At 35.1% G+C, this 15,623-nt stretch overlaps 1 protein-coding gene across 1 annotated transcript in view; it reads right to left on the reverse strand.

The window, feature by feature from the left end:
* The window catches only part of RYR2 (ryanodine receptor 2), a 390,151-nt gene that overhangs the window by 87,251 nt on the left and 287,277 nt on the right, over nucleotides 1-15,623 (reverse strand). The window contains exons 55-61 of the mRNA XM_039379059.1: nucleotides 13,893-13,970; nucleotides 10,905-10,980; nucleotides 9,566-9,689; nucleotides 7,787-7,902; nucleotides 6,196-6,260; nucleotides 4,377-4,498; nucleotides 1,047-1,096 (exon numbers count right to left, since the gene is read on the reverse strand). Coding sequence (XP_039234993.1) covers nucleotides 1,047-1,096; nucleotides 4,377-4,498; nucleotides 6,196-6,260; nucleotides 7,787-7,902; nucleotides 9,566-9,689; nucleotides 10,905-10,980; nucleotides 13,893-13,970 — 631 coding nt within the window. The remainder of the gene's footprint in view (nucleotides 1-1,046; nucleotides 1,097-4,376; nucleotides 4,499-6,195; nucleotides 6,261-7,786; nucleotides 7,903-9,565; nucleotides 9,690-10,904; nucleotides 10,981-13,892; nucleotides 13,971-15,623) is intronic.

Genomic DNA, 15,623 nt, shown 5'->3' on the forward strand with positions numbered 1-15,623 from the left:
ACAAGATTTACAAAATTTTAATAGTATACCTGAGCTATTTCGTTCTTTGAAGAAGCAACCTAGGGTATAAATCAGAACTTATGCGTAAGCTTGTGACATATTCCACCTTTCAGAAAAAGCTGCAACAATGCCACACAGCTGCAGAAATAACTCCATTCCTCCTATGATCTTTTCACTTTACATGGAAATCCACTCAGCTCATCTCAAAACATTTAAAAGCGATATCCCAAAATAACTTCTGATCTTTCTTCTCAGTTTAATAGTTTTCATAACAGTCTATAAACTTTTTAAACACCACACTGCTGCAGCGAGTTCCTTCCCTTCAAATTGAATGAAATATGCAGGAATTGAGTTAGATAAATGTTACCTTAATCGAATTCTAATTCACTAGAAATTACCCATTTAGGTATGTTCATGGATGCTGAAGTTTGCACTGCATCCGTCACAGAAGCTATGTATGCATAGGATGTACTATTTCAACTCTCAACTCACGGCATAAGAAAAAATTGCAAAGTAAATGACTTCAATTAAGTGATTTTCACATGGCGTAAGACAAACACAGAGCTCCTGCTAAAGTCACATAATATCAGAAAGATAGTACACATGCGTATGTGGAGTCAAGCAGATCTGGGAATATTCAAGAATTCCACAGAACATAACTAAGCATTTCATCCCACTTCAAATTTTCCTTAATGACTTTCCAATACAAATGTGCAGTTTGGTGATGTTTTTCCCAAATTATTTAGGATAAAATAATGAATTAGTAATTGTAAGTTATTCAGCAAAATTCTTTGGTAGGATAATGAAATCCAGATATTAGTTAAGACCCACGGAAAACTAAACAACCCCCCCCCAAACTGATAACTACAGAAACTTTTTATTCCCTCTAATAAATTCTGTGATCTACCAATCTAAATGATTAGTGGTCTGTGTAGACCATGCATTTCTGCCATGCAGCATGCAACAAAGCAGCACATAACACAATGCAAAAATGGCAAAGAAAACCAAGTGATGGCCATGCTAGTATTTGTCAAGGGTCTCCTTACCAAACAGTGAAATCCTATGCCTGACAAGAACTCCAAGTTTGCAGAACAGGCTGAAGACAAAAGAAAAACAAAAGAGAAGAGAAGAGAAGGGAGAAGGAAAAAAATAAGGGGGGGGGGGGGAAGAAAGAAAAAATAACAGCTGATATATGAGCAGGAAAAGCAACATGATGTCACGCAGAAAGAATCAACTGTCTGAGCAGAATGTGGGACAGAGTACTAAAGAAAGAGTTTTTAAGTGCATATCCTTAACAAACATGGTTAAATAAGCACATATTATAATTAAAGAAACAAAAAAAAATTAAAAGCAAAGCTTTTAATGTAAAAGCGTCCCATAAAATAACCCACAAGGAAATAATCATCAAAGTTTTAAGTAAAATGCAATCATTGTGCTATGCAGGATACCACTGACAATTTGAAAATGAAAGGTAAGGGAATCAGATTAATTGAAGTGAGTGATGGCAAATGTTTAACTAGTTCAATTAGGATCTTGTAAACTTGAACACACGTAAAAATTTCTTTTCAAATATGTTTCTTTTTAAATATTTAACATAAGAAGTAGCCTCTAAAATGTTTTAAAACAATAAAAATGAATATGAACAATGTTTTTATTTCACATGTTTGAACTAATCCCTGTGCTGAGCAGTGCTCCATTGAGAACAATGAAGAATGAAGTTCTGTGTTAATGCACTGAAGCAGGAGCAAACTGCCCTACCCAAACTGACCCGGCCTCCAGATTTGGGAGGGATTTGTTCAATCTTCATGAATTCTTCTATGTGAGAATTTTCACCAAGAACAACATCCATCTTGGTGTTAATATTTTACGCTGCAAACCCCCTTCATCCACTACAAATGGCATGAATAATATAACAACATTTTATTAAGCTACTTAATTATTAGGCACACTGGATATTTATTAGCCTCGCACTTAGAAGCAAAATATAAAATAAGCATGTCTGCACAGCTTATGGATGAGATCTGAACATGTTGTTCCATTGACAGACAAGAGCATGGCGTCAAATGAAAACATTTATGTCCAGAATCACAACAGCCAGGTTAATGTGGTATTGAATACAGCTAATTAGCCAGTGCACAGTGATCCACTTTAGCAACAGAAACTGCTCTATTTCAGAAATGAGTCTGTTTGGTGCATGTTCAGGGATCTCTGTTTACTTTTTATTCCATGATGCAGACATTTACTATATATTTCTTTATAAAGATCCTGGTTCACCAAGTCCAATATGAAAAGCTGAATAGAAGCATGTAGGCATCATGTAGATATTGTAGATATACAAATAGCTCACAGTCTATTTTATGTTATGATATACAAATGTTATTCAACGTTATATAAATGTTATTCAATTGACTGTACCATTCACTATTGATGCTCTGCTTTCACAAAGTGACACTGAACCTGTTACCTCCAATGTAATTAGTTTAGGTTAAATAAATAAATAAATAAGTCCAAATGGCCAGTACTTAAATTGATGTCCAGAACCAATTTCACACAAATGCAGTAGTACAAGAACTTGTACCATACTGTCAGATGGTCTAGTGGATCAGAAATGCAAAAAGCCCAATCCTGAAGAGGCTGGCTACAAGCGATATGGAATATAATGCCACCACATTTCAGGAAGAAGTCTGACCCATATTTTCCAGAAAAACAGATCTGTATTTACTGTATTTTCTGAACACGGAATGGTCTTTGCATATGTTAACACTCTCACTGCATTATCAATACCCCAAATTATACTCTTCCATAGCTTAATGAATGCAAGCTTATCTTCACTGGAGAAAGAAAGCAGCCAGGAACTGCCCTTAGCTTGAAGCAAATACTATGTAGGAGGTGCACTCAAACAAAACTAAAGAGAAAATTCAACAGAAAATCCAAAATTCAGCTTTGGTAAGCTCCCTTTAATACTGTAAGGGGAAAAAAATGCACAAAAAATGTTGGGAATCTGTTAAAATATCCCAAAACAACCCTTCAGGAAATGGATCATTCAGTGTAGTTTCTATATCTTTGTGTCTTGATAATTAAGAAATAAACTGCTCATCAGGGCTAGCTATACCTATTATTCATTCAAGGTTTCCTTATAGGTGTTTTCTTTTCTTTAGCTGACCCATCTGGATGGCAGGTAACCCACTCAACTATGGTAGCAGCTCTGATCTTTATGCAAGGCTATATGTTCAGGAATCTCACACAGCTATAGAGCATATGTGCAGAAATCCTGAATCTCTATGCAGCAGGTATGATGACATATTTGACATTCCAGAAGTGTGGGGTTTATTAGCATGACTTAACAACTGCAAAAATACGGTTATCCAGGACATTACAGAAAGAAAAACAGCAGCTCATAAGAGTGGAAAATTATTTATATTCATGCATCTCAATAAAGTTTTTAAGCTCTTTGAAGAACACCATTCATATAAGCTGCCAGATCAAATTAGTCCATGAGACGATGCAGGGTCAAGACAGCCATTACCTACTTATGCTTAGTATTGTTGCTAGAAACTCTTTTCAGTATTTACACAATCTTGCAAACCCTGCATGTCTGTATAACCACGAATTGGCTGTCAGCCTCAAAATACAACAATTCAATATTCCATGCCAAATAACAGCCAAGAAGGCAACTGTGATACATACATACATTACAGGTATTCAATAGGTCCTGTGTGAAGCTTGTAGTCCACCTTACTAAATGGGAAATGTGGGTTTCAATTCAATCAGAACTGAAATTAAGTGAAAACATATCTTAGAGAGATGGTCTAAAAAAAAGGGTAACTTAAGGGAAATAATCAAGTGGGTATTTCTGTAATATTACTACTGTTATTACTATTTAGAAAACTAAAGAGCAGAAAGAATGCAACTCCCTCATTTTTCCTTTTTATGGTGGACATAATAATGATATTTAGTGAATATCAGCTACAATATATGTTTGGCTTTTAAACCTACCATTAAATTTTGCAGCAATAATGATTTCAGTATGTACCTATTTCCAGCAGTGAGAACCGATACATAATTGTATAGCCTGTGCCACAGACTTACACAGTGCTCTATTGTGCGACACAGTGATAAATTTAAGTTCCCTGCATGATAAAATCATCACCACTGCCTTTTAAACAGCACACAATAGTAACTCTGCACTCCTCTCCATTTTATACAATGAATTTCCCTAACAGGAAAAGAAAGTGAAAAAAGTTTAATCTGTTTAAAAAAGTTTCATTCAGAAAAATATTTCTCTGCCTTCCACTTCTCACTTTCTCACAGTCAACTGCTGCTGTTTAAAGACAAACACATATATGCATAGACATTAACATTATTTTAAGCTTTACCTTGTCACCATTTCTTTCTCTTTATTAGAGGCATGGCCTCCACTGCTGAGAGGCCTACTTGCTGAAGATAAGAAATACAGGCGATGATTTTTAAAATACTGATCAATCAAAGGGAGCACAACCTGAAATTACATCAGAAAGAAGCAGTTATCTCAGGACTTTCTTTACAATGTTCTGTATCACTCTGTAAGTCACAACTAAAGACAGGAGGTTTCAAATAGGTTTTCTGTTTTAAAATCTCTATGTGCTTTTTTTCTTTAATGTCTATTCCTCTTTGAATTTGTTTAGTATACAAGGCACCTAATATGTCATCAAGAAAGGCAGCAGAAAAAAACTTTACATTATCTCTCGGCCTTGATCTGTGTGTTTATTCAGGAGGAGTACAAAGCAGAAAGTATAATTTAATTTTATCTCACAATTTCAGATTTTTCCCATACCACATAACCAAACACAACTATTACTATTTGTTCCTTTTAATGTAGGTTTAAGAAAAATTCACCTACAACTGTCAGCACTTAATTCTAGATGCTGTCAAATAAAACTCCCAAAACAACCTCATTCATTAAGGGCTTGTCCATAGAAGTTTTACTGTTTACTTTCTGTGATTACTATTACTCAGTACCTACTGAAGGTGTCAGCCACGAGGAGACCCAAAATAAACTGCCAATAAGAAAACCTGAAATTGCTTCCTTTTTGGAGCATGGTTCACAAAAAAGTGGAATGCTATCTTGTGAGTCAGTGAACTTGGCAAATAATACCACATGGAAGTACTCTAAGGTATTGAAATTACAATTTACTGGAAGGATATCAGGGTTAGAAAATGCTACAAGCAGCGTATTAGACAGACTGCTATCAGCAGATCCAGGGAGAGGATTCTTTCTCTCTCTCAGCACTGGTGAGACCACCTCTGAAGTGCTATGTCTAGTTCTGGGCTCCTCAGTACAAGAGAAACATTGACATACTGGAGAGAGAGTCTAGTAAAGGGTCACAAAGATGATTAAGGTAATAGAGAATCTTTCACATGACAAGAGATTGAGGAAGGCGGGACTCTTTAGCCTGGAGAAGAGAAGGCTCAAGGGGGATCTCATCAATGTGTATAAATATCTGAAGGGGGGGGTTATAAAAGATGGAGCCAGGCTCTTTTCTGCTGTGACAAGACCAGAGTCAATGGGCACAAACTGAAACATGGTAAGGTCTCTCTGACCATCAGGAAACACTTTTTCACTGTCAGGGTGACTGAGCGTTGGCACAGGTTGCCCAGAGATATTGTGGAGTCTCTGCCGTTGGAGATACTAAAAAGTTATCTGGACATGGTTCTGTGCAACCTGTTCTAGATTACACTGCTGAGGAAAGGGCCCTTCCAACCTCAGCCATTCTGTGACTCTATGCTGGAGACAACAGCATGGTTTTAAGACAAAGAAAGAAATAACTAATGTGACACTAACAGATACATGGCTGTGTTACTTCCAATGACTGTTGCTGACATTTACCTGCCTGAATATTGTAAAAGAGAAAAATCTACAAAAATAGACTAAGCTGGAAAACAAAATGTAGGAAGCTTATGGAAAATATCATATGAGTAGTTGCATATCATGGAGCAAGGAAATAACCAGAATAAAAATATAATCCTGTAATTTTCCCACATCTATACTTCATCCTACATTATTTTCAAGCTATTTTTATTACTACTGGTTTTAATTAATGAAATAATGAATTTAACACTGAAAAATGCAACTATAACAATAACAGTCACTAAATAATACTTTCTCACTTAAATTACTCACAACATTGACAAAGAATAAGCAAAGATATACTGTACTTTGGCAAAAAACTTGATTTCTTGTTCATATGGGAACTGCTCTCCTTTGCCTCTGCTGCCACCATCTGCAGAGAGAAAAAAATTAAGCTCCCTGTCATATATCCTAATTACAGTCTATTCTGCATTTTTCTTAGAAAGTGTACACTATAAGCAAATAATACTGGTCAGCTTTAGATGTAAATTTAAGATAACTCGAACAGTATACACACTAGCTAAAGTGGCATTTTATGACTACCTCATGTGAAGAAAAGTAATAGCAAATAAAATGTGGAAAGAAAAATTGTCCAAATCTCTATAAAAGTTTAGACATCTCATAGTCCAAAGAGATACGGATATTTTTGTGAGATAAAGATCTGGTGCTTGTCTCTTCCTGTTACAGGTAGTAATTTGAAAGCCTTACTCAGATTCTAATCAAACACCTTTCTCCAGTTGTTCCTAGGAGAAACAAAATTAATGAATTTTTTACTCCTTATATGTGGACTTCATCTAAAGGACAAAATTAACCGTTACATCTACCCAATTGAAATTTAAATTGCTTCACTTCACTATAAAAATTAGTATAAAAATTACTATAAAAATCAAAACTGCATAATCAAAAAAATAAAATCTGGTACTATTTCTCCTTTATTTAATTGTCCTGTCTTTGTTAATCCATTGCGGGACTTGAATGGTATTTGTTCCACCACTGCTTCTAGTGTTTCAGTCTTTATTCATTATCTTTCTTGCAATTATGACAAATTTATATAATTAAGAAGGATAAAGCCATGGTAATCAGGCATCAGCAGAAGAAGTAACCTGATGAGGTATCAAGACCAGACTTTTGCTAGTGTAAGTAACCATCATACAATAATTCATAAATTTGATAATTTCCACTTTGAAACTAGATAGACTTTTGGGTGAGCGTTGATTTAGTCAATCTTGATGTTCCTGTTACTGTCAATTACACCATCTATGACGACACATGAGGCACAGTATATGTTGTGTGTCACTTATAACTCCCATGGTCACAACATGCATCTATCCAGGTTTTTTGGCTTTTACTGCTCATGTAAGAAGCAGACTTGGGTCACTGAATTTTCATATCTTTTTTATCTTCACCAAAAGTAGATAAAGTTAAATCCTTCATAGCACTGCTGACAAAACATGTGCCAGGTGCTTGTGAAAGAACCTTCCAATTGTAGGACTTTGTCAAAGAGATTTCTCTACTCCCTTCTCCAGAGAACATTTCAGAATGGTACAAACAACTGGTTTCGTTTGCTCTCTGAAAAAGGGATTATATATGATAGTAACTATTAATGTGCACATGTGAGAGATTATAATTTTGTGCATAAATGCAAGGGAGCATCTAGTTTCTTTTTCAAAGAATGAAAGTCATCATAAATTTTGGCCAAACACTTTTAAACTGATGAATGAATATGGGAAACTGGAATGAATGGTAACCCCGTAACTTTTCAAAATTCATAATCTTCATCAACTATAGAAAATTAAGGGGGAAATTAGTCCAGGAACATGTTATTTTTAAAAATTTTCTAGTTTTTTTATAACATCATCTTAGTAATTATTTGAAAAAAATGTGCAAGGGATACTATACCAAACTCCAGAATGTACTGATGGGCTTCATCCACATATCTTATAAGCTGCTGAAGGAAACTGTAGGCAAACCGTTTCTCAATGGAAGGCGTGTCTAATTCCAGGTCCTTAAGTCCTCTGTAAAAAGAAGCAATTTTCACACACACACACACAGAAGGACTAAAAGCAGTCTTATCTCTCCATGTAAGCTGACACCATTTTCTCTAGTAACAATTAAGTGCTTATTAACAGAAGAATTCTTTGTGTTTGACATAAACAGTACTCTTAAACTTATTCAAGTTATGAGCAATTTCTTAAAACACAACTAAGATTTCCCAGCTAGAGCATTACAGAAAAATGAGACTTGTCAATCAAGTTAATCCACTATTATTATAATTTCTTTCCATTATTTGTAAGGTATTACTATCTTATATTTTCCTTCCGGGATTGATTTTTGGGTGAGGGAGTTTTGATGCTTCCAAAGTACTTTGATTTAAGCGAATTAGAAGGAAATCTAATGCTCATTACTATGACTTTTCCCAAAAGTCTGTTTGTAATGCAAAATCTTTGAATAGTTATGTAGCATTTATAAAAAATCAGAGAAAAACTAAAATAAAGTGATGGGATTGCTCTTCCAGCATGTTTCATCATAGTTACTAATCCGATATGAAAAGCACTTCCTTCAACAAGTATGAATCTTCAGAGAGTGAATCCATGACATGGGCTGATTTCTGCTGGCAACAAGTTAGCATTGACATATGCCTTGATTATGTAGGATCAGGGCTTAATTAATGGCACACAAAGAAACCATCCCTAATGAGTGAGACTGAATCACAGCCACCTGGTCCCCCATCAGAAGCACCAAGTACATTAGTACTCAGCTATGTTGCAAGTTTAAAAAGTTTAACTACTTCATATATTGAATATAACTGACTGTGTAGTGCACATTTACGCTTTAAATTAAAACACTGACGATGTTGATACCAGTAAGGGTACAAGAATGTCTGCTTCATTAAGGTTATCTGATCAAGGACCTCAAGAGGGTAATAAAAGAGAAGCCATAAATAAGAACACAGAGTCACAAACCCAAGAGAGAACAGATAAAGAAGACAATGCTAGAGAATGAAAGTCTCCAGTTACTAAATAAGGGGCCATTAAGAAACTTCAGACACAACTTTGGAGAGGGACCACCTGTATTTTGTAACTCCTAAGAGGAGGGGACATGAGGATTTGGAATATTTGAGGCAGATCAGTGGAACTACACAAACAAATGATGGACTGTGCAGCAGGAAAGTATCAAGAGCAGAGGGGAGAAGAGGCAAAAAGAGCTTTAAAAATGGCTGATCACATGTAAACTGTGGCCTGTCAATATAGTTTTCTGACTGAGCCCTGTACCTCATCACTAGAGTTTGTCCTATAATCTTATTATATACGCTATATAATTTTATTACTTGTAGAAAATTAGAAAGTTTACTAACAGTTGGATGTATGGAGACACACCAGAAAGAAAAAAAACAGGCTGCAGTGTTGAGAAGAAAGGCGGAAGAAGATGTGCAGAGATTCTGGAGAACTCTGCTTACGCCTTCCAAAACATTGCTACTATCCCTGTAATGCATTTCTTCCTTACAATGTTTTAAATGAAGTAGCTCATCCTTATTCCCAGGCACTGAAACCTAAAAAATGATCATAGAGCTTTCTTTTGATTAAAAAAACAAACAAAAATCCCCAAAACTAAACCACCAAACAACAAACAAATGCCTCTACTGAGGACTATTACAAAACCTCTGTTACAGAGAATTACCTGGAGACAACATATCCATTAATCTGCAGAAATTTCAGAATATCCTGTGCTTTTTCTCTGTCCTTGGCTTTTTCTTTGGCAGTGAGTGTATCGTAAGGAACAAGAAGAGGATGGTTGCCTCCTCCTACTATGGAACATCAAGAGAATTAAAAATTAGTTAAAGAGTTTTCTGTTGACATGGTAAGTCCTAGTAGGCAAAAGCACTCTCATGTACATAGCATGTTACAGTAAAATCTAGTCTGAAATAACAATAATACATTTGTCTGTTTCTTTACACAAACTTTAAGAAACATTCACATGGGAACTTTGGACGTGGCCGCATAGTTCTGACATAGTTGCTGCAAGTACCAACTAAATACGCTGAACTCTTAAAAAACAAAGTGCTTAACTGTTACAAACATTTATTACAATTACAACTTCATGTAATGAAACTGGAAATATTTCAATAAATTACACATAATTTAATAAGAAAATCATGATATTAACAACTACATAAACATATACAGTCCTGCTTTTAAACATTCTGACAGAGCTCATTGAGTTTAGCAAGATATACACATATTTAAAAATATATTAAAGTGATACAGTTCTACTTTATAATAATAAATTAAAGATAGAAAATTAGAATGCATTTTTCAAACATGGTTCACACAACTGTCCAACCTGATTAAAAGAATGCTTATCAGAGCTAAACAGAATAAACTGCATTGGTATTGCTTACAAATATCTGATGTATCAATACATCCCTGAAAGTAGACACTTAATTTGGCAGGAAAATAATGCTGCTATTATTAACATAAATATCTGCATAAAAAACAACATTCTTAGGATTTCAGCTTCTAAAATCACCATCACACAATAGAACACAATAAATTCCTACAACAATTGTTCTGAAACCCCAGGAAATTGTAAGGGCAATGATCAGACTCATCTCAGAAAAAATACTATAGCAAGTCTCTAATAACAGTAATATTTCTAAAAAGGACTAATTCCCTCTATAAAAATCCTTGGATTTTTTTTTTTAAGCCACATATTATAAAATTTTCTATTACTTCTAAAAGATAAATGTTATAAGAAAAATATATTAATGTAGCTTCAATTAATTTACAGCCTTTGAGTTCTCTTCCTGTGATATATTTGAATTGGTAAGCTACTTAAACGAGAACATGCGGTACTATAAAAACTTCCAGGCACTAAACATCACAACAGATACTTTGTTGTTTTTTCTTTGTCGTTTTAATATGCTGTTCCTTTCTCTGTTCATCTGTTTTCGCAAATGCATAAACCAAGCTAATCACAGTGAACTTAAAATACTGAAAATATTTATAGTTAATATTACCTTTTGCTTCAAGCTCCATTTTCTTTTTCTTTGCCCATATGTTATGGTAGTTTTCAGCCATCATCTCAGCCATAGCCTTAGGAAAATGGAGAGCTTAGAGATATGTCTTGCAATGGTTAACTCTCAAAAAGGACAATTTTCTGGTTGATAATAAATAACAACTTTTGTTATCTGGGAAGTTCAATACAATTACGCTATAATGATTCACTGGAAACAAGTTTTTATTGAAAAAATATTATATAGAATTTGGGTAGAATGGGCATAGGTATAGGAGTTAGGAACTTGGTGCTGAAAAAAGAACTGTTAGTAAAAAAGGGGAGGAACCACAAAGAGCAGTATAGTCTGGAAAGAGTACTGGGCTGTAAGATGGGGTACTTGATTCTTCAAGGACAAAAAGAACCCTCTGAAGGTCCTGGTCAGGGAAATAAAGAACAGCAAGCCAGAGGACTGAATCAACATTGTTACTGCTGGCTGCAAACTAATCATATACCCATGGATGTGGATATTATGCTCATTTTTGTGGGCACACTGTTAAAAGCATCAACCATTTTACCACATAAATTCTTCTATACCTTCTTCCTATAAAACAAACTCAGACTGGCAAACTAGAAGCTAGATCCCAGGCAAAACAGACAAGCTCTCCAATCCCTAACTAGAAGGAACTACTATTCCAACACGAAACAACTTTTTAAACCCACCTCTTCTGTTCCCCTGGTTGTACACCCCCACACACACACGGTTGTACAGAGTGGTGGAATTTTCTGCAGATTTCATTTTTCATTTCTTTCATGAAACTACAGGAACATTCTGCCCATCTTCGGTAAAGGTTTTGAGTAATGAGTATTTCCTTTATTTGTGAGAATACTCATGATTTCACAAACTTTTCAGCTGTATCCTGTGCAGGGCTAAGGGTTGTATTCAATGATCCTGGTAGGTCCCTTCCAACTCAGCATATTCTGTGATATCTTGTTCATAAGACAATTAGTTTCATAAACTTTTCTCCAATGAATATATTATTGCACATATCTCTTCTGCATGGTAGATGCTTTCTATCATGTACACTCGAATCCTGGTGTTTTGATAATCCCAGTTAGGACCTTGAAAGAATGTAGTATAGTCTGTGTTTTACTTCCTTGGAAAGTAGGATGCTATGAAGATGTTTTCAGAGCAAGACCTAGCTACTCATGGAGCCAGGATGTGACCAGGTGACGTAAGACCAAAATGAGAAGTATTTTGGAGAGTTACAGTTTTAGACACGGTCAATTCCTCCTAGCATATTATTTGCACAGGATGATGTAAAAATTGAACAGCATTAATTCTTATGTACTAGTTCAAACAAACAAAGAAAGAAAGAAACCACAAAAACAAAACACCTAAAAAACCCCACAACTCTGTTCAAAACTATTAACTTTGTTCTAACAATTTATCTAAGCCTGAACTCCAAGTCGAAAGATATTAAACATTTTTTTAAATGTTCAAAATTAAATACACAATTTTTAAAACTCAGATCTCATTAATACTAACCTGTTTGGATATTTCCTGAATGTCTGTATCAGGACAATTAATAGCTGAAATTGCATTTTAATTAAATTTACTTAGCTCTAAAATAACATATTCTGAAACTGGTTTCAAAGACCTCTCTTCACAGGGCAAATGAATCATAAAGTCAACAGGCTCTGCTTTATAGCTAAGGGCTACAAAGGAAATTCAATTAATGATGAGTGTTAGAGGGTATGGGACTAATAGAAGTTCTAATACCATTTCTTTGTAGTTTGTGACAGGATGGTTACTTTTATCTGAGCTTGGTTTACTGCAACATAACACTATGATGATGTTCACATCATGAGTTTGTTCATGAGCATTAAATAAAGTCCTCACAGTCTTTCAATTGTACTGAGTTTATACAAACGTTAAATGTAATTGTAAGGAATCTTTGTTATCAGAATAAGATAAGAGTGTAAGAATAGAGAATAAGATAAGAGTGTAAGAAGAGAATAACATAGAAGTAGTTATTCAATTATCAATTTTATGAACTCTTTGGAATAATCACCAGTGTAATGACGGTTAACTGGCAGAAAATTCTTATTACTGTAAAGTTAGTCAACAATCTAAAATGGCTAGAAATATAAAACTTGAAACTACAAGACAGAAATCAAGGAAAAGAAATCCAGTGTAAGAATTTGATACAGTATAGTATATACTGTACAATTAGCCAATTATCTACTACTGCTGCTTGTTTCCCTGCACCATACCAAAGCTTAGCATGGGCAAACTTCACCCTGTGTTTCAGGAGTCTATTGTAGCCAGCTTTGAACACCATGTTGCAATCACTAGACTGGCAAAAACATTCATACTAACTGATTTAAAACTATTTAGTATGCCTACATAATACTGTAATCATATTCACAGTAAATAAGTAGGTTGTAAAAACTAGCATCGTGCTCCATCAAACACCATAAAAAAATCCTAATTAATGACAGAAACATCATTTATTAACTAAAATATATTGTTCCAGACAGCAGCAATCTATGGATAGGTCTGTCAAAATCATACCTGCAATTCCTTCATTCTCTAATCTCACAATATTTATTGTAGCAACAGTTCCTAGTTCTTATTTCTTCCGTTTAGGAAAAAAAAAGGCAACGACAAAATGTTTTGGACAGATAACAGAGAAATAAATGAAAAACAGAAAAGATCGGTGCTACTAGCTCTTCTAAACAGGATTGTCTTCAAAACAACAAATGTTCACAAAGAGAGCTGGGAAAATCAGTCCAGGAATACAGAAAATTTTGAAGCTTTTCAACATAAACCATATTTTTTAAGCAACAGAGGATCAAGGAGAAATTATAGAAAAGAAAAAAAACCACAAAAATCAAAGCATACCAAAGAAAGTAAGATTTGGTAGCAAATTATTTAAAATAAACTAGCAGAACTTAAAAAATTATATTATACAAAAAAGGGTAGGCAGTTTAAGTGTTTCTGACTTACATGTAAGTCTCTGGAGAGGGTGACATTGCTCATATCAATTGCTCGAGGAGTGTAACCATGGGCTGTATCTACAGAGATCTGAATGACAAATGTGCAAAACAGTCAAGTTATGCAAGCATTTAATATGAAGAAGTTATCATTAACAAGGTAGGAAAGTAGTGAAAGAACTTCTAGAAAAAGTAACTTGTATATCTCTAGAGAGCAAAAAGATCCTATGTAGCCCAACTGAAAATAAATCAAGGTCGTAAACTTAAGTGAGAATTAGGCAAAGATCGACAAAGTTTGTTCCCAAGGACAGCCAGCCATCAGACACAAATACCTCTCATTCAAAGGCAAATTTTACTTGAACACCTTTAAGGTTTTAACCTACCTATTGTGGATCAGGCCATACTGAAGTTATAATAAAATCTCTGCATTTTCTAGAGATTTTTTTTTCTCAGCAGGTAAAATCTCAGACAATCACATTGAAGGTGAATTCAGGCAAAAATCAAATTCTGAATTTGGCTTTTCAACCATATTTCTACATTTAAGACTAAAATCTACAAAATACTTCTGTTTTACCTTCTGTTCCTCCTCTCCACTCAGAAAATATCACCATTTTGTCATTCTTTCTTTCTACTGCCTGAATTTGTCACAACTTTGCTCGTTACATCGACACAAATGGTCAAAGAAGGTTAAAAAATTATGGAGTTTCTCTGGGTGACAAGCCACTGATAAAAGAAGTGTGGCTAGGAAAGGGGAAAAAAGTGTGGCTAGAAAAGGGGCATTGCTAGGCTTTCCTCTACGTATTCTGCAGTAATAGATATATGTCTCCCTCAGGTAGGTCTTCCTATAGAAAGAATAGTGTCCCGACTTTTGCTCCTATTTGTGATATTATTTTAATATGCATTTATATGAGCATGTAGAGGCCTAAAAGTTTGAAGGCTACCTTTCAAAAGGCAGTTATTATTCATAGACAATAGCATAAAGGATGTACAAGCAGCACACTAAATAAATACTGAGAAAATACTATTTTCTAAAGCAAACAATGCAAGCATTGTTACATTAACATGAAGGTAGTGATTAAATTCACAATCCTAAACATCCACTGGTCAGATTATGTGACCAATACGTCTGTTCTAGAACAAGCAGCAGTCACAAGTATTGAGGTCATGTTACTGAGAACACAGCTGTGCTGGGCAGGGCACGTCTCCAGGATGAAGGACCACCGCCTCCCTAAGATCTTGCTCTATGGTGAACTTGCCACTGGCTGCCGCAAGAGAGGAGCCCCAAAGAAAAGATACAAGGACTCCCTGAAACAACATCTCAGCCTTGGCCATATTGATCAACATAACTGGTCTGCTCTGGCCTCAAATCGGGAGGCCTGGAGACACACCATCTATAACGCTGCTGCTTCCTTTGAGAACGCACGCAGGATCACTCTCGAGGAGAAAAGACAACGCAGAAAGAATCATGTCTTGCAGAATATACCACCTAAGCAATTTTTCTGCTGTGCCTTTTGCAATCAGATATATGATTGGCCTCATTAGCCACCAGCATGCCTATAACAAATGGATAGAGCCTTTCCCAAATCTTCGTTCGCGAAGCCCAGCCATGATGATGATGGGATGACAGTGCATTTTAAAAACATAATGATTACTAATATGATAATGTACTCTGAAATACAGAAATATTTTAGGTTTCAGAAACTCTTCTAGAAAAGTTATACAAATTCATTATAGTAAGGGAAGA

Source organism: Pipra filicauda, unplaced genomic scaffold (assembly GCF_003945595.2).
Source record: "Pipra filicauda isolate LSUMZ 115617 unplaced genomic scaffold, ASM394559v2 scaffold154_size2910363_pilon, whole genome shotgun sequence".
Taxonomy (NCBI): Eukaryota; Metazoa; Chordata; class Aves; order Passeriformes; family Pipridae; genus Pipra; species Pipra filicauda.